The 25410-nt window shown below is 35.5% G+C and overlaps 1 protein-coding gene across 1 annotated transcript in view; it reads left to right on the top strand.

Annotated features, from left to right (window-relative positions):
- Positions 1-25410, top strand: part of Rc3h2 (ring finger and CCCH-type domains 2) — a 50854-nt gene that overhangs the window by 24281 nt on the left and 1163 nt on the right. Inside the window, exons 9-20 of the mRNA XM_026386545.2 lie at positions 1276-1388; positions 11427-11735; positions 16232-16446; positions 19274-19707; positions 20286-20453; positions 22955-23101; positions 23434-23647; positions 23889-23973; positions 24235-24316; positions 24415-24549; positions 24903-25010; positions 25105-25253. Coding sequence (XP_026242330.1) covers positions 1276-1388; positions 11427-11735; positions 16232-16446; positions 19274-19707; positions 20286-20453; positions 22955-23101; positions 23434-23647; positions 23889-23973; positions 24235-24316; positions 24415-24549; positions 24903-25010; positions 25105-25253 — 2159 coding nt within the window. The remainder of the gene's footprint in view (positions 1-1275; positions 1389-11426; positions 11736-16231; positions 16447-19273; positions 19708-20285; positions 20454-22954; positions 23102-23433; positions 23648-23888; positions 23974-24234; positions 24317-24414; positions 24550-24902; positions 25011-25104; positions 25254-25410) is intronic.

The raw sequence follows: 25410 nt of genomic DNA, 5'->3' as shown, positions 1-25410 counted from the left end.
CATTTATTGCACTTCTGGCTACTCTTATCTCTAGCGCAGTTTCATCATGAACTTCTTAACCTGTTTGGTTAATGGACTCTTCCTGTGACTCTTCTCTTAAAACTTCTTTTTTGTTTATTCATTTGTTTTTGTGATGCTGGGGATCAAATCCAAAGACCTTGTGCGTACTAAGCAAGTGCTTTGCCACTAAGGTGCATCCCCATCCATCTCATGTTTTTATTATCTCTTGTTTTTTTGTTTTTGAGAGAACTCAGTTTTAAATGTACTTGATAAGTACATAGCACAGCAAGAGTATAGAGGTTATCTTTGATATGAGTTCACTGAAAGCAGAATGGTTTTGACCCAAGTATAGCTTATTGATTCCCTCCAAAGATTTTGTTAAGTTCTTTTCTACAGTTGCTATCTCCTGAATGAATTTCCATTTGAATTTATAAGATATTATCTTCAGTGTACTGTAGAGAAAATTAAATTATAATCATTATTTTGATAATAACTTCCATTTGTTAAGTTAATGTGGGCCAGTCCCTCTGTATAATATTTTATGTATGTTATTTCTAATCCTCACAGCTACCTACAAGGTAATTTCTGTTCCTAAGCTGAAATTTAAAGAGGTTAAAGAACATCTAAGGTGATGATGTCAGTAAGTGACAACTTGGATTAAACCTATCCCAGAGTCTGTTATCTTTCGCTCTTCTATCCTTATTTGATTAGAAGATATTATATTCAAATATCAACTGAATAATATTGTTCAGATGGTAAAATAAGAATGACCTCTTCTGAGACTTTGATGCAAATTTTAGCATCTATGAGGTTTTTATAGTCTTCCTCATTATATGTGTAAACTTAAACAGCTTAAGCCTAAGAATAAAATTGTACCTCCAAGTTTACAACTGGTAATTTTTCACTTTCAGGAAAATGGTATTCTGCCTTTCCTGGGAAAGCTTAAATGGACAAAGCTTATGACTTTTTTTAAAAGGCTTTTTAAAATTATTTAATATTGGTATCACAATTTTAATATAGCAATAAGTTAGTGAGAAAAATCTTTCTATCCATGGATATTGCATTGTATTGAACCATTTCAGATGATCTTCAGAAAGAATGTCTAAAATGCTAACTCGGGGTTATGTCACATATGGAATGATAGTTGTTTCAGCACAAGAATTACTTGTCTAATGTGATAAAGAATTAAGTGTATGATTTAAAGTTCTGAAGTTCCAAGAGTGAATAACAACTGGAATCATCATTTTTCACAATTGAATGTTTTCTTTTTTGTAGCCTCAGCCAAATAGCAAGTACAAGACTAGTATGTGCCGAGATTTGCGACAGCAAGGGGGGTGTCCACGAGGAACAAATTGTACATTTGCCCATTCTCAGGAAGAGCTTGAAAAGTAAGTTTTGAGAATTCTCTTTCATATGGGTTTAATTTTTTATCATTATAATGACAGTATCATTCATAGTCTTCAACTTTGTAGTGTTCCAAAGAAAAAAGTTCACAGCAGAATGTGATTGTATGCACCTGTAATCCCAGCTACTCAGGAGGTTGAGGCAAGTTCAGGACCAGCCTGGACAATTTAGCAAGACTCTGTCTCAAAGTCAGATTTTTAAAAAGGACTGTTGATGTAGTTCAGTGGTGTAGAGTACACCTGGATTTAATCCCCAGTACTACCAAGGGAAAAAACTAACATTTTAAGTTCTCTAGAATGCAAAATAACCTCTTCTTTTTTAACGATAAGATGATTAATCCAGGCTCAAAAGTAATATGATAAGTGACTTCAAATCTTACTTAAGGATCATATTTTGAGACCATTTTATAGCTGGGAATCTGTATTTCTTCTAACTGTATAGAATGAAAATACCCCTATTGCCTTTAATTGAACTTTTTTTTTTTTGAGCATGAATTTTATTTTATTTTATTGGTTGTTCAAAACATTACAAACTCTTGACATATCATATTTTATACATTAGATTCAAGTGGGCTTTAATTGAACTTTTGAGTTCAGTTGAGCAGAACAGAAAAATCTCACAAAAATGGTAAAGCGGGTACATTTTCTTTTTCTGGCTTTAGGTCTTTTTAACTTTTTTCCCGCCTGTGCTGTCTTCTCTCTTCTCCTAGGGATAATTTCTTTTTCTATGTCTGTTTACTCCATACAAAAAAGTAATAGATATAAGCTATGATACATACATCCAGTTAGCAAAAACTTTCATCGTTTAAACCTAACCAAAAATTTGATCTCACCCTTTCAACTAAACAACTGGCACATGTATGAACTCTTAAGTGGACATCTCCATTTTGTTTTTAGACACTTTACACTTAAATTGAGTTCATTTTTTCCTCCTATACCTCCTTTTCCTTCCATTCTGCTCTCCCCTTGTGTATCCTGTCAAGCAGTTATACATGCCAAGTTGTAAGAACCTTTGTCAGCTGTCTTTCCTTCATATTTTTCAGCTTAATCATTCCCTAAACTCTGCCAATTCCACTTCCTATATATCCCTCAACTGTGTTCTTCTTTACATCCTTATAGTCCATCCTATAATTCCCTTAATCCATAAGTTGCATCTACCATTGCACACCTCCTCTCCCATTATTTCCCACAAAACAGAAATCTTCTGAAAGTATAGATTACTCATATTATTCCTCTGTAGCTATCTGTGATAGTTTCTCATTGCCTTACAGATAAAGATATAAAGTCTGGGTTATGGCCTTTAATGCCCTGCATCATGTAACTTGTGCTAGCCTTTTTGATCTCATCTTGCAACACTCTGTAATTATACTCTGTACTCAAGCTACACTTAACTTTTGTCAGTTCCTGAAATATACCATGTTCCTTCACACCTTGGGGTTTTTTTTTTCTTTTGTTTTTTAAATAATGCCAGTCCTTCCAGCCTTGCCTTTGGGTCTTTTCCTTTGATCTGATTATCCTTCTTGTTTTCAGGGGGCTCTCTTTACTACTTCATAAGAACCAGGTTCTTTTTGTCATATTTTTACAATTAATTAATGGTCTGTTTTAGTGATTGATAAACTTTTCTGTAAATTCCAAATAGCAAATATTTTTGGCTTTGAAGGCCATATAATTTTTTATTTTCCAGGAGGCTAATGCTGAGGATTGAACCCAGGGGTGTTTGGCCTCTGAGCTACATCCCCAGCATTTTGTTTTTTATTTTGAGAAAAGGTCTCACTGAGTTTCCCAGGCTGGTCTTGAACTTGGCAATAAGTCCTCCTACCTTTGTTCTGAGTAGCTGAGATTGCAAACATGTACCACTGTACCCAGAAGAGCCATGCAACTTCTGTTAGAACCATTTAACTATGAATTGCAAGAAAAAAGCCTCCATATACAATATGTAAAATTGGTATGGTGGCACATACCTGTAATTGCAGCTACTGAGAGGCTGAGGCAGGAGGATCATGAGTTTGAGGCCAGCTTGGGTTAATTTAGCAAGATCCTGTTTCAAAATAGAAAGGGCTAGAAACATAGATTCGTGGTAGAGCAGCCCGGGGTTCAATTTCCAATACCACAATTTAACCTAATTTTAATTTAATTAGAAAAAATAAAAAGCATGGTTATAAGCCTTATTTATAAAAACAAGCAATTTTGGCCCACATGCTATAATTATCCAACCTTTAATCTATTCATTGAGTCTTTGCTTACCTTACTTAACTAAGTGTAAGCTCCATGGCCTATATGTTGTTTTTTGTTGTCTCCTTTCCTCCCTGGCTATCACTGAGCCCTGCACTTAATGAGCTCTCCAGTAGCAGTAGCATGATAGAGAAGATTATGTGTGTGTGCAAAAAAAAAACAAGAGCAAAAACATGCTTCTCTTGATTTTTTTTCCCCCTCACTTTAAAGAGCCAAAGAGGCTGCAGGAGTCCTAAAGAAAAAAAAAGAAGCTGTATGCACCCAGTCTAACTCTGTATAGAGAATTTTTTTTTTTTTTTTTAAAGAGAGAGTGAGAGAGAGAGAGAGAGAGAGAGAATTTTTTAATATTTATTTTTTAGTTCTCGGCGGACACAACATTTTTGTTGGTATGTGGTGCTGAGGATCGAACCCGGGTCGCACGCATGCGAGACGAGCGCGCTACCGCTTGAGCCACATCCCCAGCCCTGTATAGAGAATTTCACATTGATAATTTTTAAGATTCTGGGAGATAAAATTCAGTTTATCCATATCTGAAATAAAGCATTTTAGCTCAAATAGAAAGATCTTGAGAGGACCTTGCTTAGTCCTAAAATGTCAGAGAGGAAACTCATTTCATTGTCATTCCACCCTCAACCAGTGCCCCATCTGAAAATCTTTTATACCTCTCATATTTTCAAGCTTGCTTCCTACTCTATCCCCAGAACCTAGTTCAGAACTTTATTATCACTTACACAACTTTCAATGTAGTAATAAATTTATTAATAATAAAAATAGTCAAATTATACTGGATGCAGTGGTGCACATCTGGAATATCAGTGATTCTGGATGTTGAGGCAGAAAGATCACAAGTTCAAATCCAGCCTCTGCAATTTAGGGAGACTCTGTTTCATAATTAAAAATAAAAAGATCTGGGGGTTTAGCTCAAAAGTGTTAAGTACCCTAGTGGTTAATTAGTTTTTTAGTAACATTTCTCTATGTCTCATCTTGTCTTTTCTGTTTCTACCAAGATTTTCTTTCTAAAAGATGTGTCATTTTTATCTTCTACTTTAAATTCTTAGTTTATTCCTCAGTACATCACAGAATTTGGTCCAACCTGACTTTCAAGCTTTGCCTTTTAGAAATAGATAGATACAGATATAGATTGTTTTTTGGATTTTACTTTTTTGTGGGGGAGGGGTGTTGTTTTGCAGTGCTGGGATTGAACCCAGGGCTCAAACATGGTAGGTACATAATGGATAATTTTAGTGCATCCAGTTAATTACTGCTGACTACCATATGATTTCTTTCACTGTTCAATCTTCCACATGTTGTTCCTTCTATATTGTGTGCTTTTCTCTTTTCTCTCTGGAGAACTGTTTCTTATCATATTTAGGTATCATCTTCCCTCCACAGACTTCCCTAACTTACCTAGGCAATATTGGTTGTTCTCTTTACTGTGCCGCTATAGCATTTGTCTTACTGGTTTCATCCTTCTATAACAGAATGCTATAGACTGAATATTTGGTGGTTTTCATGCCTCAGTACCTCCCCTCTTCTTTTCCCTCCTTCCTCCCTGGGGTCCCCTTTCTGTACTCTACTGGTCTTCCTTCTATTTTCATGAGACTGTCCCCCCACACACACTTTTTTTTTTCTCTAGCTTCCATATATGAGAGAAAACATAGGACCCTTGACTTTCAAGGAGTTTGATTTATTTTGCTTAACATAATGCCCTTGAGTTTCATGTATTTTCCTGCAAAAGACATAATTTCGTTCCTATGACCAACTAAAACTCCATTGTGTATATATAACACATTTTCTTTATTTATTCATCTGTTGACAGACACCTATACTATTTCTAAATTTGACTGTTATTTAGTTGTACTGCATGAGTAAGCATATGTTGCTGTAGTATGCTGATTTTAATTCTTTTGGATAAATACCACTGAATTGTAGACCTGGGTCATATTGTGGTTCCATTCTATTCTTTTGAGGAACCTCCATGGTGGTTGTGCTAATTTACAGTCCACCGAGAGTATACAAGTGTTCCTTTTCCCCCATACCCTTGCCAGCATTTATTTTTATTTTTTTCTTGATGGCTACCATTTTAAATGGAGTGAGATGAAATCTTAGTATAGTTTTGATGTGCATTTCCCTGATTGCTAAAAATGTTGAACATTTTGTAGATATTTGTTGGCTATTGTTATTTTTTTTTTCTTTTGAAAAATGTCTGTTTAGTTCATTTGCCCATTTATTGACTCGGGTTTTTGTTTGTTTTGGTGTTTAAGTTCTTTATGTTCTTTTGTATTCTAGTTATTAATCCTTTGTCAGAAGAGTACATGGCAAAGATTTTTCTCATTCTGTGGACTTATTTTTCATGTTCTTAATTGTTTCCTTTGTTGTGCAGAAGCTTTTAAATTTGATGCTGTCATATCTTGGTATTATTTCCTGAGCTTTAAGTGTCCTATTGAGGAAGTTGTTGCCTGTGCCTGTGTGTTGGAATGTTGACCCTATGTTTCTTCGAGCATTTGCTAAGTTTTTGGTCTAATTCCTAAGTCTTTGATCCATTTTGAGTATACTTTTGTGCAGGATGAGAGATAAGGGTTAGTCTCATTCATCTATATATAATTAGCCAATTTTTTCAGCACCATTTGTTTAAAAGGCCACCTTTTGAGGTTGGGAGGCGGAGGCAAGAAGATCTCAAGTTCAAAGCCAGCCTCAGCAATTTAGCTAGATACTAAGCAACTCAGTGAGATTCTATCTCTAAAGAAAATACAAAAATTGGGCTGGTGATATGGCTTCGTGGTTGAGTGCCCCTGAATTCAATCCCCAGTACCAAAAACAACAACCCAAAAAGGCTATCTTTTCTCCATAGGTTTTTGCTACCTTTGTCAAGGATAAAATGACTGTATCTATGTGGATTTGTCTCTGTTGTTCCCTTAATTTATGTGACTGTTTGTTTCATGCTGGTACTGTGTAGTTTATTACTATAGCTCTGTAGTACAATTTAAAGTTCAGTATTGTGATGCCTCCAGCATTTTTTTTATTTGTTTGTTTGCTTAGAATTGCTTTGGATTTTCTGAGTCTTTTTTCTTTCCATATAAATGGACTATTTTTTCTAGTTCTGTGAATAATGTCATTGGTACCTTGATGGATATTACATTGAATCTGTAGATTGGTTTTGGTGATATGGCCATTTTAACAATATTAATTCTGCCTATCTAAGAACATAGGAGGTCTTTCCCTCTTTCAGTGTCTTCTATAGTTTTTTTCTTCTATTATTTTCATAGACTGGATAATTTATATAAACATAAATTTATTTGGCTCACTGTTCTAGAGGCTGGGAAGTCTTTAAGATTAAGGGGACACGTTTGTTACGGGTCTCTCGCATCATCCCATGGTGGAAGGCAAAAGGAGATTGAACTTGCTCATTTATCGGGTTTTATCAGGAAACCACTCCTGTGGTATTGACATTAATTTTTCTTTTCTTTCTTTTTTTTTTTTTTTTAATGATACCAGGGATTGAACTGAGGGGAGTTTAACCACTGAGCCACATCATCCCCAGTCTTTTTTGAGACAGGGTTTCAGCAAGTTGCCCAGGGCCTTCCTAAGTTGCTGAGGCTAGCCTTGAACTTGGGATCCTCCTGCCTTAGCTACTGGGATTACAGTAGTGCTCTACCATGCCCAGAAGCATGAATCCATTCTTAAGGGCAGAGACCTTATGACATAATCATCTCTTAAAGGTCCCTCCTCTCAACATTGTTGCATTGGGGATTAAGTTACCAACACATGAACTTTGACAGACATGTTCAAACCATAGCAACACTCCATATGTAGTAATTATAACTAGTTTTTATAAAATGTCTGTATTGCAAGTGTTACTTACCTGTGTGCTTCATTTATCTTCATTTATCTATCTTTATATTTCCTGAATCTACCAAATAGCTGAATAAACTCAAAATGTTTATGTCAAAAATAAAATAATCTACAGTTCCTATTTCTTATTTCCAGACAGCTTCACAAATAGGAGTCATACAAAGGATTAGAGAATGAGGCGATGTTGCTGTGTCATCTTGATTTAAAAAATTTACGTTGCTAATCTCACAGATTTTTGACAAGTTCTTTTATCTTAGTTCACATAACACACCAAAAGCTTAACAAATATATATTTGACTTAATTTTACCCTTGCTTGCTTTCTCTACTACATACCCCTCTAACCATATAAAATGTAAATGCCCAACAATCCCTCTTTAGAATAAATATTTAAGTGGATATGTTTTATTAAAAGTATATTAGAAACCTATTCCCAAGAATTGTTGCAATTCTGAAAAGTGTCAAAAATCTGGAATCAACTAACTCATTTAAAAAGGTTTTTATGGCCTTGGTACTGTCTGAAGTGCTTCTAAGTGGGGAAACAGGAACAGTAACATGTAAATAATACATTTTAGCAGTTTGGTGAGCTACAGCAAAGACTATGGATTTTATTCTGATTGCAACAGGAAGCCATTATAGGATTTTATTCAAATCGAATGATGAGATTTTAATTTGTCTAAGAAATGTCACTCTGGCTGGGCAAGATGGTACATGCCTATAATCTCAGCAGCTTAGGAGGCTGAGGCAGGAGGATCTCGAGTTCAAAGCCAGCCTCAGCAACAATGAGGTACTAAGCAACTCAGTGAGACCCTGTCTCTAAATAAAATACAAAATAGGACTGAGGATGTGGATGAATGGTTTTGCGCCCTTAGTTCAATCCTTGGTACCAATAAAAAGAAAGAAAGAGATGTCACTCTGATGTCTATATGGATGGAGACCAGTTAAACTTCTGCAGTGGGCCAGGTGCAAGACTGATAGCATAATCCTAGGACTATAGTATTGGAATTGATGAAAAGTATTCATATTTGAGATATATATTGGAAATAGAGCTTACAAGATGGACAGATTGAATGTGGATTATAAAGAAAAATGTTTGTATCGTGCATTATTGAATGATACTGAGATGTGAAATGCTTTGAGACAGAAAATCAGTAGTTCTTTTGGTCATACAAAGTTTGAAGCTTACTCCACATTAATGCAAGAAGTATTTATTGAGCATTTAGTATGCGTGAGACTATATTATGTGCTAAAGATGGAGAGGTGCATAAGAAAGGCAAAATCCTTGTCCTCACAGGGCTTATATTGATGTAGAAGGGGCTAATATAAAACAAATAAATAGAAAGCATACTGTCTTTGATTGGTGCTAAGAAGAAAATTATACAAGACGAAAGAATGATTGAATGGGAGATGGTTTAGAATGACATTTAAGTAGACATTGTAATGAAATAAATAGAAAGATAGTTACAGAATTGAAGTCTATGAGGAGACAAATCGTTTTGAGACACAAGTGGAAAGATTTGCTTTAGGAACAGGAACTCTATGTCCCTTTCTTAGAAAGAGTGCTTGATTATAGATACAGGAAGGTTAGTAGAATTGGTTATAGTAAGATAATTCTCGATTCATCTCTTTTCTTTGTTAGGAGGGATACAATATCACATACAATATACAATATCACTCTGGAGGGTGGAATGGAAAAGGTTGTTAGATGTAGAAAAGTAGATTTAGTAAAGAAATGTATTAATGAATTGCTTTGCCATTTTAAATAGTTCATAATTTTGAACTAGAATCTATAAAGCATATTGCACCTTTTTTCTCCACCAACATTTAACTGCTCTGCTTGGGAACAGGCAAGAGAGGAATTAATGGTAGATATTGGATTCTAAGATGGGAGTACTTCTAAGTACTTGAGGGAACTTATGGATGATTTAAAAATAGGAAGCAGTTGGGTTTCTCAAGTATGAACTGCAAATTCTGTTTCACCCTTTAGCTGCCCACATGCTAGAAGTTCATTATGAACCCTGACTCCTCACTCAGTTTTCCACACTTGGTTAAGTTTTGACTTCTAATTCCTGTTTTTTGAGAATTCACATACAAAACTTTTATTTTTTGCTTGCTTAATCACCTTATGAATATCTGAAATTGTCATTTGAGTATGGATAGCAAGGCACAATTGAGCATTTTGTATAAGAAATTGGAAGAGAAGAATAAGCAGCCTTCAGAAAGCATGTTGGAAAGCACAGGGGTTTCTGACCTCTTCATGCCATCAAATTGCCTTTGAAATATAGGTCTGCTCATGTTCCTCCTCCTCTAAGAAGTAATCATTGGTTCCCCCAGTGTTTAGCAATGACATATAAATTGGCCATCACCAGTCTTCTTATAGTACTGGGATTGAACTCAGATGTGCTTTTTTTTTTTTTTTTTTTTTTTTTTTTTTTTTAACATTCCCACCCTACCCCTATCCCCTTTTGGTGGGGACAGGGACTCCTTAAGTTTCTAAGGATCTCACTAAATTAATGAAGCTGGCTTTGAACCCACCTTCATTCCCAAGTCGCTGGGGTTACAGGCATGCGCCACTGTACCTTGTTTTTATTGTGTTTCATCTTTTTTTGTTTTGTTTTGTTATAAACTTCATGTGCCTATTATTCCACCTTCAGCCAGCCTGTTCTGGGAGCCCTTGTCTTTTATTAAGCTTCATCTTCCCTATCAGTGTATGTATATGGTGAGACAGAAAGAGAAAGGATTGAATAATGAAGCTGTTTTTAGATGTTGAAGGACTAAAAGGGAAACTATTATGAAAGCATTACTTGTCACTAAAACTATATTAAATTACTATGTTTATGCATAATATTAATATCACATTTAGACATAATGATGACCCCAAATGTATGTAGACTTCTTTTCATTCATATAAAACTTAATTTCTCACCACTTAAAAATATTGGAGAGAGCTGGGCATAGTGGTGCACACCTGTAATCCCAGCGGCTCAGGAGGCTGAGGCAGGAGGATCTCGAAGCCAGCCTCAGCAAAAGTGAGGCACTAAGCAACTCAGTGAGACCCTATCTGTAAATAAAATAGGGCTGGGGATGTGGCTCAGTGGTCAAATGCCCCTGAGTTCAATCCCCCCTACAAAAAAAAAAAATAAATAAGAATGAGTTTTGGGCTAGGCACAGTAACACATGCCTGTAATCCCTGCAGCTTGATGGGAGACTGAGGCAGGAGGATCTCAAGTTCAAAGCTAGCCTCAGCAACTTAGCAAAGACCTAAGCAACTCAGTGAGACTCTGTCTCTCTAAATAAAATAAAAATCCCTGGTAACAAACCCCTCCACCCTAACCCCCGCTAAAAAATTGAGTTTTGTGGCTGTGTTTGGTGTTAGCTGCAATCCCAGTGACTCGGAAGTCTGAGGCAAGAGGATCACAAGTTTGGAACCAGACTGTGCAATTTAGTGAGACTTTTGTTTTTTGAGATAGGGTCTTGCTAAATTGCCAAGGCTGGCCTCAAACTTCAGATCCTCCTGACTTAGCCTCCCAAATAACTGAAGGATGCTTTCAATTCTTATATATCTTTCCTCTTCATTCTGTGTTTCCCAATCAAATTTGGTGCTGGTTCTTGTTGGTTTTACATATTTTACTTTATATTTCAGTTATATAAGATCTTCAAGCATTTTCTTTCCACTCAATAAAAATTGTTCTCTGAATACATGTGTACCTTAGTTGCTATATTACTTTTGTGTCTATGTATACATGTACATTATAGACATATGTAAATAGTATCTATATTTTCATGTGTCACATTTGTAACAGTACATTTGGTATAGACTATTTGATATTTAGCTAAAGAAACTTTTCAAAACTGTTTTCTTTTAAAACATATTTCCCATTGCCTTTTTCTTCCTTAGAATAAGATTTAGAACGATATTCACCAATGTTGTTTTTAAACAGGTATCGATTAAGGAACAAAAAGATCAATGCGACTGTAAGAACGTTTCCTCTTCTAAATAAAGTTGGTGTAAACAACACTGTCACAACCACAGCCGGAAATGTCATTTCTGTCATAGGAAGTACTGAAACAACCGGGAAAATTGTTCCAAGTACAAATGGAATATCAAATGCAGAAAACAGTGTTTCCCAGCTAATCCCACGTAGTACTGACAGTACTTTAAGAGCTCTGGAGTCTGTGAAGAAAGTGGGGAAGGTTGGCACTAATGGTCAGAATGCTGCTGGGCCCTCTGCAGAGTCTGTAACTGAAAAGTAGGTATTAGGTAAAAGGCTTAATAAGACTTCTTTATCCTTTTTAGAAATGCCTGAGTACTTTTTTTTTTAATCTCGAAGAACAGTAGTTAATTAGAGTTTTTATATAGAATGAAAAATTTGCGTTTTAATCATGGCTGTACAATTGAATAGCTCTGTAAACTTGGAAAGTTACTTCAACTCCTAGTTTTGTTTCCTCAACTATACACTAAAGGAGGTTGAACCTGAATTGGGTTTTTCATACCATATTTCCTTGAACTTCAGGAATGATGCCATAGAGGTGCCAGAAAGGAACTAAGTAGAAACCTAAACAGGTAAGAGGCTCAGCCTCTAGCCCTATTTAAATCAAAGCACTTCTACTTCATACTTTACAATGATGCATAGTAATAAAGAAAGAGGGGAATCTTTGTAGCAAAACTCTTTGGGCTCACATTATAGTTCACTGTTTCTCAACTTTAATCTTTCTTCCTTAGTTTACCCATTCATAAAATTAGAATACCTACTTGATGGACTGGGGTGGAACATATGCCCAGCATTTACTAGGCCCTGGGCTCAATTCCCAGCTATATACATACACGCATGCACAAACACACATCACCCACACACATTATAAAAGAACACCTACTTCATATATTGGTTATGAGAATTAGATGAGTTTACTGCTTTGTGTACTTTAAACTGTATCTTATGGTTAGTAAGCACTCAATGAACATCTGCCTCATCATTATTATTATTTTTACCAGCATTGTTGTTGTTGGGTGTCAGCATGAGATTGATTTAGCAAAAGGTTTTGTTGCCTTAATAAAAATGTTTTAAGCCAGGTGCAGTGGTGCACCCCTATAATTCTAGCAACTGGGGAGGCTGAGACAGGAGGATCACAAGTTCCAGGCCACTCTCGACAATTTAATTAGACCCTTTCTCAAGGTAAAAATTAAAAGGATTGCAGATGTATCCCCTGGATTCAGTCCCACATATGAGAGAGAGAGAGAGAGAGAGAGAGAGAGAGAGAGAGAGAGAGAGAGAGAGAGAGAAAAGAAGTGTTAGGTCTGGGTGGTATGTTGCTCAGTGGTAAAGCACAAAGCACTTTCCTAGACCCTGGGTTCAATCCCCAGTACAACAAAGAAAAAACTTTTAAAACTGCAGATGATTTGAAAAGTTATTTCTAATTCTAAAATCTCATACTTTGGTATTCTTTTGAGGTTTCAAATCTGAGTTAAAGTATTTTCAGATTTTTTGCCCATAAAGTCTGTCAGCATCTATTACATGAGTACTATACTGTGCTGTGCACACAGTAAACTGCTGCTCACTTCATCTAACAAAGGGTAAATAGGCAAAAAGTAATAATTCTCTACTTTTGCATATGATAGGGAAATTGTTTGTTAAAGGACCCTTATGATCTTCACTGAGATATCTTACAAAAATATGTATCAAAAATAATGTCTAGTAAATATTATCTGTATACTTATTGTGCATTCCATTTTTAGCACAGTTGGAAATACCTGAGACATAAGATATCTCTGCCTTTAAGGGATTTATGATGCTGCTGTCGTAGAGACAGCATTTACACAAATGAAGCACACTGGAGGGGGATTAAAGGTTAGGAAATTTTATATTGCTGGGAGAAACATGGGAGCAGATTTTAGACAAACAATAAAATGGGTTAAGTTATATGGAATACTGAGGAGACCAGCCTTTTAGAAATAAAAGTTTATATTAGGAATTGGTGTAAAATAAGATTAGATAGCTAGATTGATGTTGGATTATGAGATCCTTATGTTGCATATGTTTGGGAAATTGACTTTTAAAGGGTTTTGGCAAGGTTAAAGTAAAACATTTTATATCCATACAGTGGAATATCGTTCATCAAGAAGAAGTACTATTGTGTGTTATAGAATGGGTGAATCCACATTTTGCTAAGTGAAAGAAGTTGGATATAAAACACCACTTATAATTTCATTTATGTGAAATGTCCTAAACAGGCAAATCCATAGAAACAGAAAATAGATTAATGGTGGCTGTGGACATAGGGTAGTGTTGGAATGGGAATTGAATGTTAATGTGTCAAGTTTCTCTAGAGAATGATGAAAATATTTCAGAATTAAATAGTGGTGATAGTTGGAAAATCTTGGGAATGTTCCAAAAGCCAATGAATTGCACACCTTCAAAGGGTGAATTATAGATCAATTTTTAGTTTATTTTTCTTTGTGATACTTTACCACTGAACTATCTCCCTGGCCCCTATATCTCAATTTTTAAAAAAGTACATTAACAGTGAAAAAGCTGCTGATAATAAATAAATATAAGTAAATAAATCCCTTATTTTCCTTCATTTATTATGGGTCACCTAATAAATGCTAAATACCAGGCCAACTGGTTTAGCCAATGAAAATGAGCTGTGGATATACTCTTGCCTCCAGAGGTCTTCCAGTGTAGTCTGGGAGATGGACATGTAAATAGATATCATATAATATAATCCGAAAAGTTCTGCAATGAAATTTGTATTCCAGTTGTTATTGGAACACAGGAAAAAGGATAACTAATTCTTTTTTTTTTTTTTTACTTGTTCTAATTAGTAAAATGCACTTTGATACATCATATATAGATGGAGTATAATTTCTCATTCTTCTGGTTGTACATGATGTAGAATCCCACTGGTCAATAGGGTAATAATGTCTGTCTGATTCATTCTACTATCTTTCCTACCCCCATACATCCTCCCCTCCCTTCACTTCCCTCCACCTAAGGATAACTAATTCTACAGGGAGATATTGTGGAAGACTTTTAGAGGTAAAGTGACAACACTTGAACTAGTTCTAAAAGTATGCATAGCGAGGCAGGAAGATCTTTGTGGATAGAGGAAGCAACACAAGCAAAAACATGGAGTTACAAGGGGAATTGTTTGGAAGGAAAACCTAGTATCCTGGAAATCATCTATCTCCCTGACTAGTATGTAGCTGAAGATTAATTAGCTTTGTCCTGAAGTCTGGATTTTGGGGATAGCTTGAATGCTTTTCTGGGGTTACATTTACCTTTTTTTATGATAAATCTTTATGAATTTTTATGATAAATCTTATTTTTATGATAAATCTTATTTGCCATTTCAAAGTACTAATTCAGATTTTTAGTATATAACATTTTGACATGGAACGACCAGATTATCTATGTAGAACACTTAGTGTAGTGCCTAAAATGTATTCAGTTACTGTTCTGTAAATGTTGTTGTTATTATTAAAAGGAAATTCTAATCATTTTCTTATTGCTTGTGTTTAACTTAAAAGAATAAACAAAACCCTAAAATATCTTTAAACTCCAAGCCAAGATATTTGTATGTACTGTTTTACCCACATTTCCTTATTTATTTTCTACCTTTTTCTACCTTTTTTTTTTTTTTTTTAAATAGTGCTAGGGACTGAACCCAGGGCCTTACCACTGAGCTATTACCCCCAGCTCTATTTTCTACTTTTTTTTTTTTTTTTTTTTTGGTACCTGCGATTGAACCCAGTGGCGATTAACCACTGAGCCACATCCCGAGCCCTTTTTTATATTTTATTTAGAGACATAATCTTTCTGAGTTGCTTAGAACTTCGCCAAATTGCTGAGGCTGGTTTTGAACTTGCAGTCTCTCTGCCTTGACCTCCCCAGCTGCTGAGATGGCAGGCATGTGTCATCATACCCATCCTATTTTCTACACTTTAAGATATAATTATACATAGAAATAAACATCTGCTAGGCTAATCTACCATGCTAGGCTTAAAGACAGTCTATACACTTTGTTGTTTATATTTGAGCATAACAAGCTATGATAAGATGGTCTCAGCTGAGTACTTGGTACTCAATCCAGAAAATTCTGTTTTGTTTAAAACAAGGTAAAAGGCTTGAGTATTTTGCATCAGTTTAATGAGTTATTTCATTGGCATTTCATTCATTCAGCAGATGCTTACTGAGTATCTACTGTGTGCCAGGAGTTATTTTATCTGTCCAACAAGTGTTTACTACCTCTTAGGAATTGTTCTAGGTGCCAGGGATATGAGGGTTAACAAAACAGACAAATAATTATCTTATATTACATTTCAGCTAATCTAATCCTTAATAGAGAACAACTCTTGCTTACTATGTCTGTCTTATTTGTCCCAAAGAATTCTACTGGTTGACTGATGTTTTTCTTGGGAACTTATTAAACAGAATTTTTTTTATTTTTTTTAATTTCCTTTAGGAAAAATCTTTGTTTAAAAGGCGTAAAAGGGACTGATGAGTCACCATATTGCCTAAACATTTCTTGTTTCCCACACCAGAATATAAGATGTTACTATAATCTTGTAAATTAACAGTATAAGGTGATAGTGAAAATCTTTGCCTTTATTTATCACTGGAAATATCTGAAGTTTTTTCTATTAATAGCGTCACTGTTTTAAGTTTATGAAAAATTTCTACAGAGGAAGACTTAACAGTCATAGATAGTGATTTACCCTCTGCCCTTTGTTATATTTTCTCTCCAGTAAAATTGGTTCTCCACCCAAGACTCCTGTAAGTAACATAACTGCTACCTCAGCTGGGCCCTCTAATGTTGGAACAGAACTGAATTCTGTGCCTCCAAAATCCAGCCCATTTCTCACTAGAGTACCAGTATACCCTCAGCATTCTGAAAACATTCAGTATTTTCAAGATCCAAGGACTCAGATACCTTTTGAAGTCCCACAGTACCCACAGACAGGTAAGTAATTTTAGATAATTCTAAGAAAAAAAAGAAACTGTCATCTAACATTTGTTATAATAAATGAGTGAATGATTTATATTTTCCTAGAATGTTTGCTTTAAAAAGTTAATCTTTTTGACGTTAATATGACCTGTAAGTTTTCTCCCTGATGTAAAAATCTTTGATTCTAGATGCCAGTATATAGATTTTCATTAATATATGTATTGTGAATACACAGGAAGAGACTCAATGATAGGTAATTCAAAGGGGTGGTTAAAACATGAGCTTATATGTCATCTTCTTTTTTTTTTTTTTTTTAAAGAGAGAGAGAGAGAGAGAGAGAGAGAGAGAGAATTTTCAATATTTATTTTTTAGTTCTCGGCAGACACAACATCTTTGTTGGTATGTGGTGCTGAAGATCGAACCCGGGCCGCACGCATGCCAGGCGAGCGCGCTACAGCTTGAGCCACATCCCCAGCCCTTATATGTCATCTTAACTAAAGAACAATAAAACTAGAAAACTGACAAGAGAAAAGAAAAGGAGCCCAGTATCCAAGTGCATGCCTGTAATCAGAGACTCAGGCCAGCCTCAACAACTTAGCAAGATGCTGTCTCAAAATAAAAAGGGCTGGCAGAGTGGCTCCGTGGTAGAGCTTCTATGGCTTCAGTCTCTAGTAGCACCAAAATAAAAAGGAAAAGGACTTCAAATTTCTAGTGTGGCACATTATGGGAAGCTAGATAAATGCGGGAACTACTGGAGGATAAGGGGTAGTCAGTAAGGTTTTTATGGTTCCCATGGTGCCACCTTCAGGCCAATAAGAATCTAAAATTGTCTCTGGTGATTACAATTACAAATGTTATATACTGTGTTTAGGCATATAGGAAGAAGACAGAGATCTTTTTTCTTGGTTTAGCTGCTTTTCATTTGTCTTCAGCTCAAAATAATCCTTGTGCAAAAAGTTATACATCATGGTATTCTGCCACCCTTTAGTCTATGCCTGTTTTGTTTCCTTTCTTTTTAGTAAGTGATACAAAAACATAAAAATTATATATATTAATGGAGTACCATGTGATATATTGATAATGTGTTTACATTGTATTAAGGTTTAAATCAGGTTAAACATACCCATCTCCTTAAATATATATCATTTCTTTATGATGAAAACATTCAAAAATTCTTTCTTCTAGCTTTTTGAAATATATCTAGTACATAGTTAATATCTATAGTCACCCAAAATCCTTTCTTCTAGCTCTTTGAAATATGTGTAGTACATAATTGGTATCTATAGTCACCCTACTGTGCAGTAACACACCAGAACTTCTTACTCCTAACTAACTATAACCCCATCTCTCTCTTCCCCCTACTCTCCCTAACCTCTGGAGAAATTATGGTAACCACCATATATGACATCAATTATTTAGATTCCATGTATGAGTGAGATCTTGCAATACTTGGTTTTCTGTGCTTAGGTTATGTGACTTAACATTATGATTTCCAGTTCCATCCATGTTGTCACACATGGCAGGATTTTATCCTTTTATGGCTGAAAAGTATTCCACTGTGCATATTACCACATTTTCTTAATCTGTTCATTGGTTGTTGGGCACTTAGGTTGTTTCCATTTATTGGCTATTGTGAATAGTGCTGCAATAAACAGGGAGTGCAGATGTCTCTTCCACGTATTAATTTCCTTTCCTTGAATATAATACCAAGTAGTAGGATTTCTGGATCATATGATACTTCTATTTTTAATTATTTAAGTAACTATTATACTGTTTTTCATAATGACTATACTAATTTACTTTCTCGCTAACATGTACAAGGGTTCCCTGTTCTCCACTTCCTCACTAGCACTTGCTTATGGTTAGCGTTTTTGATAATAGCCATTCTGACTGGAGTGAGTTTGTATTTTCCTGATTATTAGTGATGTTGAGCATTTCTGCACATACATGTTGTCCATTTGTGTGTCTTCTTTTGAAAAATGTTTATTTGGGTCTATTGCTTATATTTTTTGGGTAATTTGTTTTACTATTAAATATTCTGATACCTTTTATATTCTGGGTATTAACCCCCTCTCAGATATAAATTTTATAAATATTTTCTCTCATTCTATAGGTTGCCTTTGCACTCTGATGATTGTTTCCATTGATGAGGAAAAGCTTTATTGATACAATTCTATTGTCTGTTTTTGTCTTTGTGTCCTGTGTGCTTAAAATTATAAATTGTCTAAAAAATCCTTGCTCATTCCAATGTCCTAAAGCATTTCCCCTTTGTTTTCTTTTGGCACTTTCATAGTTAAGTCTTTCTTACATTTTGAGTTGATTTTAGACTAGTTAGAGATAGGGATCTGGTTTCATTCTTCTGCATGTGAATTATCAAGATACCAATCAAATAGAGTCCCATGAATAACTTTTCAAGGCATTCTGTAAATTCCCTGAAATGATATGCAAATTATATTACTTATGTATGCTTATATACAATTTTGGAAAGAAAGTGAACAGTTTATATGGATTTTATAAGAGGTCTTTGACCTCTGCTCCCAAAATGGTTAATAAGATTCAATGATGTAATAATTGAAAATCTATAGCAGTGGCTACCCTAAAGGAAATCTACCAGCCATCTGTTAATAGCTCTGTCAGATGTTTTTAAGGGGCAGTTTAACAAAGTGTTAACTGTTAATGATTTTCATATAATGGTATCTTGAAAATGTGTAGCTTCTTTACAGGTAAATAACAGTGCTTACTATTATATTTCCTCTGATTAAAGGCTACTTTAGTTTAAACCATTATAAAATGTTGAATTTTACTAAGATAACATTAAATATTCCTCTTTCCAATTTTCAAGGATACTACCCACCACCTCCAACGGTACCAGCTGGTGTGGCTCCCTGTGTTCCTCGCTTTGTGAGGTCCAATAATGTTCCAGAGTCCTCCCTCCCACCTGCTTCCATGCCATATGCCGATCATTACAGTACATTTTCCCCTCGAGATCGAATGAATTCTTCTCCTTACCAACCTCCTCCTCCTCAGCAGTATGGACCAGTTCCTCCAGTACCTTCTGGAATGTATGCTCCTGTGTACGACAGCAGGCGCATCTGGCGTCCACCCATGTACCAACGAGATGACATTATTAGAAGCAATTCTTTACCTCCAATGGATGTGATGCACTCATCTGTCTATCAGACATCTTTGAGGGAAAGATATAACTCGTTAGATGGATATTATTCAGTGGCTTGTCAGCCACCAAGTGAGCCAAGGACAACGATGCCTTTACCAAGGGTAAGTGATAATGGAAATAGAAATGCTATTATAGTGTAGAAAAAGAGCCAGTGTATGGAGTCAAACCACCCAGACTCCTGACTTCTCCTCTTACTAATTGCTTGACTTACAAAAGTTACTTGACCTCCCTATGCTTCAGTTTTTTCTTCTGTTTGGTAGAAATAATAGTACCTACCTCATAAGGCTATTGTGAGAATTAAATTAGAAAAACAAAGCTCTTAGTACTAGGCCTGATACATATGGCACATGCTCAATAAATATGTTCCAATAGGAAACTGATAGGAAGATAAAAAGTGATCTCAAATATAAGGACAGAGCCTTTTTTTCAGTATCTATGTATATACAAATGACTTCACTACTAAAAAGTGCTCAGATTTCACTTAATATCAGTTGAATAAATATTAAACTTTCTGTTAACTGTGGAGAATAGACTAGGAGACTTTCCTGCTTTTTTTTAACTTTATTTTTTTCTTGTCCCAGCAATATCATAAACTGTTTACATTATTTTCACAGAGCATAGTTGAATTTATTCACTACTCCCTAGATGATCAAGATTGTTTCTTTTATCCCCCACTTAGGAACCTTGTGGTCATTTGAAAACCAGTTGCGAGGAGCAGATACGAAGAAAGCCAGATCAGTGGGCACAGTACCACACTCAGAAAGCACCTGTCTCTTCAACTCTTCCTGTTGCAACACAGTCACCAACACCACCTTCTCCTCTATTCAGTGTAGACTTCCGCACAGATGTAAGAAAGGTTTTAATCACTTGATTTGTGGGATCGGTCAAATAGCTGACTTCAAATTATTCAAATCAGGACTAGCTATTTGGGATATTTTGCAGTGGTTTGGTGTGCAGTTGAATTTAGTTCAATAAACAGTGAGTGTATAAACAGAATGAGTGTCAACGTACAACAAACATACAATGGTTAGTTAAGTATTATGAGACTCTGAAGACCATTGAGGCATAGTCCTTTACCAAGAATTCAGGATCTTTTCAGCAGTATAGTTTTTATTTTTATGCTGTGCTTTTTGTTTGTTTTATTTGGTGATACTGATCAAACCCAAAGCATTACATACTCCATACCACTAAGGTGTACACCAAGACCCAATTGATGGGTGCTTAGCATGCTGGAGGTCCTGGTTTTGACCCCAGCACCTCCCAAAATTAAGATTTATATGTGTCATTCATCGAATACTTACTCATTCCAGGCACTATACTTAGCATGTTCACAATGCTATTTTATTTAATTCTCACAAAAACCTTAAGGGGCAGGTATTATCCTTATTTTATATATTAAGATTCCTACTCAGAGAAGGATCTTTCAGCCTATAAGTAGCTAGTATTTGTTCCCAGTCTTTATCTGAGGCATTTTTCTTCTGTTCTTCACAAGAGGTCCAGAATTGCTTATTATTCCTGCCATTTACATCACTGTTAATTATTGTTCTTGGCAATATAAAAACAAGTTTTTTGTGCCAGGATGATTTCAGTTTAAACTGCTGTTTTTAGTACTGTTATATTTAGAGAAAGATAGTTATTTTTTTTTAACATTTCCTCTAGTTTACTCCCCACTCCCAGAGGTTCTGATATAAAATATTTTTTTCCAAGTCTTCTCATTTTAAATTTTAAACAAACACAAATTTAGAGAATAATGAACTCCATGTACTCATCATTACCCATCATCCAGCTTCCACAACTGTCACCTTAGCCAAACTTGCTCCAACTGGATTTTGGGGGCAGAGAGTACCAGGGATTGAATTTAGGGGCACTCAACCACTGAGCCACATTTTGTATTTTATTTAAAGACAGGGTCTCACTAAGTTGCTTAGTGCCTCCCTTTTCCTGGGGTTGGCTTTGGAATTGTGATCTTCCTGCTTCAGCCTCCCAAGCTTCGGGGATTACAAGCTTGCTCCACTGTACTCTGCCCAACTGGATTATTTTGAAGTCATCCTAGATACAGTTTTTTTGCCTATAAATATTTCAGTAAAGCATGCAACTTACAACTTTTAAACTAGATTCAAATTTGTCTCTCCAAACTTCCTCAAACTTCTTCAAACTTCCTCTCCACTTCCTCAAAGCAGATAAACATCTTAGCAACAGAGCAGTAGAACTGCCACTTGCTTGATAGAAAAAATATGTTTTTGCCAGGTTTAATGGCACATGCCTATAATCTCAGTGGTTTGGGAGGCTGAGACATGCGTATCACAACTTCAGAGTCATCCTCAGCAATTTTTTTTAACTATTTTTTTTTTTTAATATTTATTTGTTATTTTTTCGGTGGACACAACATCTTTGTTTTGTATGTGGTGCTGAGGATCGAACCCGGGCCGCACGCATTCCAGGCAAGTGCGCTACTGCTTGAGCCACATCCCCAGCCTGTTCATCCTCAGCAATTTGGCAAGGCCCTACACAACTTAGTAAGACCCTGTCTCAAAATTTTAAAAAAGGAATGGGGAGGCTGGGAATGTGGCTCAGTGGTCAAGTGTAACTTAACACTGGGTTCAATCCCTGGTACCAAAATAAAAAAGAAAAATATTTTCATTTTTTTATGTACTGATTTAGGAAATAAGTATTTTCCTGAGATTCAGATCTGCTATCAGCTAGCAAGATGACTTGGAACAAGTTATTTTAACCTTTTATTTTTATTTTATTTTATTTTTTTATTTTTTTAATGTGGTGTTGAGTATCGACATCACATCAGTACATCACAAATGCTAGGCAAGTGCTCTATTACCACTGAACCACAACCCCAGCCCCTATTTTAACGTTTTAACAATTCTTACAAATTTAGTATTCTGGTCCCTTAATATTCTTTATAGTACCTTTAAAATTTATTCTTCTCTTTTTCTAGCTCTGGAGCCACATTTGAATTCCTTCTGTTCTTTATTTAGTACTGTGTGGTTTATCAGTTATGTTCCTTTATTCACACGTGTTGTTTTCTTCTCAAGAAAATTATAAACTTTAAGACATGGACTGTGATCTCTGTGCCTATGTATTTATTTTCTTTTGCCTTTTAAATTTTTTTAGCACACTCTGTTCCATGTCTGCAACAGATTATAAATATTTATTGATTGGTTTTGATAATATTAGTCAAGAGTTTCTTCTCAGCACTTAAAGGACAAAGTAAAAAGAAACTGTGCTGTTATTGAAAGTACAATTGTTAATTTAATAGTTACTTTATATTAGTTAGAAGTTTGTAAGTTTAAGTTTCATACTGTCTTCCTTTTTTCTCCTCCTCTCCCCAATCAGTTCTCTGAGACTGTGAGTGGTACAAAATTTGAAGAAGATCATCTTTCCCATTATTCTCCCTGGTCCTGTGGTACCATAGGCTCCTGCATAAATGCCATCGATTCAGAGCCGAAAGATGTAATTGCTAATTCAAATGCTGTGTTAATGGTATGATTTTTCTGGGGTGGGAAATTTGGGGGTGGGGAAGATAATGCATGTTGACTCAAGTTTTAGAATGAATGGTTTTATCTTCCTGTTGCTTTGTAGTTCTGTAAGCATCAGGGTTATATTTAGGTAAGTCTGAAATAAATTGCATTTAATGTTTAAAGTACATGAACAGTTCTCTGGTTTAGTATAGTTGTTGGATTATTATTGAGATCTACAGCAGGTGTTAAATTTACCAAAAAGAAACTGATTGCAGATCTTTTGATAACGTATACTGTACCACTAATTCAAGTAATTGCCAGCAGTCTTTCATTGATATTCTTTGGTTCATGCAGGACCTGGACAGTGGAGATGTTAAGAGAAGAGTGCATTTATTTGAAACTCAGAGAAGGACAAAAGAAGAAGATCCAATAATTCCCTTTAGTGATGGACCTATCATCTCAAAATGGGGTGCAATTTCCCGATCTTCACGCACAGGTTACCATACTACGGATCCTGTCCAGGCTACTGCTTCCCAAGGAAGTGCAACTAAGCCCATCAGCGTATCGGGTAATCCATTTAATTAATATTTAGCCTGATATATTCTAATCTCTGTGCTTTTATTCCCCAGTTGATGAGACCAATAACATTTCCTTCCATTTAATAATCATAGTAAACTTAGATTTAAATGGTTTAATCAGGATCTTGTAGCTAGTGGGATAAAATACACATCATTTTTGAAAAGTATAATTCACATCTGTACACTGATTTTTCATATTTCTATTCGTTGTTTCTTTCTATCTTTCTATAGATTATGTCCCTTATGTCAATGCTGTTGATTCAAGGTGGAGTTCATATGGCAGTGAGGCCACATCATCAGCGCACTATATTGAACGGTAACATTACTCTTAATTCTTTAGGATTCTCCATTGTCAGACTTGTTTGCATCCTCAGAATATAAAACCTACCCCGAGTTGTCCATAAAATATGCTTAGCTAATTTGAGCTATGTAATAAATGTCTGAAGAAAAGTTTACATTGGGAATATTGACTGAAAGTTTGAGAGTTGGTCAGTCATATACAGCATATTATGGTCATTATTGCTTTGATTGCTGCATGTATTTCATTTTATTACAATGAACATATTTCTCTTTAAAGGGATAGATTCATTGTTACTGATTTATCTGGTCATAGAAAGCATTCCAGTACTGGAGACCTTTTGAGCATTGAACTTCAGCAGGTAAGCTCTATATAACTCAGTTTTGATTTTTAAAACCTAGGATGATGATTGAAAGCTCTAGTTAGCAGCGAAGTTTGTTTTCCTCTCTTCTCGTGTAGGCCAAGAGTAACTCATTACTTCTTCAGAGGGAGGCTAATGCTCTTGCCATGCAACAGAAGTGGAATTCCCTGGATGAAGGCCGTCACCTTACCTTAAATCTTCTAAGCAAGGAGATTGAACTGAGAAATGGAGAGGTAAAGAAACTGAACCTCTGGGCTGGGGGTGTAGCTCAGTTGGTAGAGCTTGTCTCCCAAGCACAAGGCCCTGGGTTTAATCCCCATTACCAAAAAAAAAAAAAGAAAGAAACTGAACCTCTCAGCTTCATGCTATTTGCTCTCTGCTGCAGCCCATTGGTTTATACCATTATTTTAGTGCATTTTAGTGTTCCTTTTTCTGGTCGACTATTGATTACACTTAAAATTTATAGTAAAAATGAGATTGTAGTCTTAGATTTCCTAACTCATTCTTTAGTTAAATTATTGGGATTCCCACTTTAAATTAAAGGGACACCCTACAGATATAAAATTAGTATTTTTCTTATTTACAGAGTGATTATACCGAAGATGCAGCAGATACTAAGCCTGATAGAGATATTGAGTTAGAGCTTTCAGCACTTGATACTGATGAACCTGATGGACAAAGTGAACAAATTGAAGTAAGTGCCACAGTTACTTAGAAGGCTTTGTTCATTGGAAATTAGAAAGTATAAGTTACTTTGATTCCAAAGGATTAACACTTTGTTTTCCTAGGAAATCCTGGACATGCAACTTGGTATCAGTTCTCAAAATGATCAGTTGCTGAATGGAACTGCAGTTGAAAATGGGCATCCAGTCCAGCAGCACCAGAAGGAGCCACTAAAGCAGAAGAGACAGAGTTTAGGTGAAGATCATGTGATTCTGTGAGTGTTAGACAGAAAATTCATAACCAGTGGGCACAGGGCATGAATACATAGAGAAATAGCTACTGTATTAGTTTCATTTTTGCTTCATGTTATGAGAAAAGAACTTTATATAATAGGGTAGTGATTTTTGATCAGTCTGGATTTTTAGGGGAAA

Source organism: Urocitellus parryii, chromosome 4, assembly GCF_045843805.1.
Source record: "Urocitellus parryii isolate mUroPar1 chromosome 4, mUroPar1.hap1, whole genome shotgun sequence".
In the NCBI taxonomy this organism is placed as follows: Eukaryota; Metazoa; Chordata; class Mammalia; order Rodentia; family Sciuridae; genus Urocitellus; species Urocitellus parryii.
The sequence above is the reverse complement of the archived record's forward strand: the minus strand, read 5'-3'. Positions and strand labels throughout refer to the sequence as shown.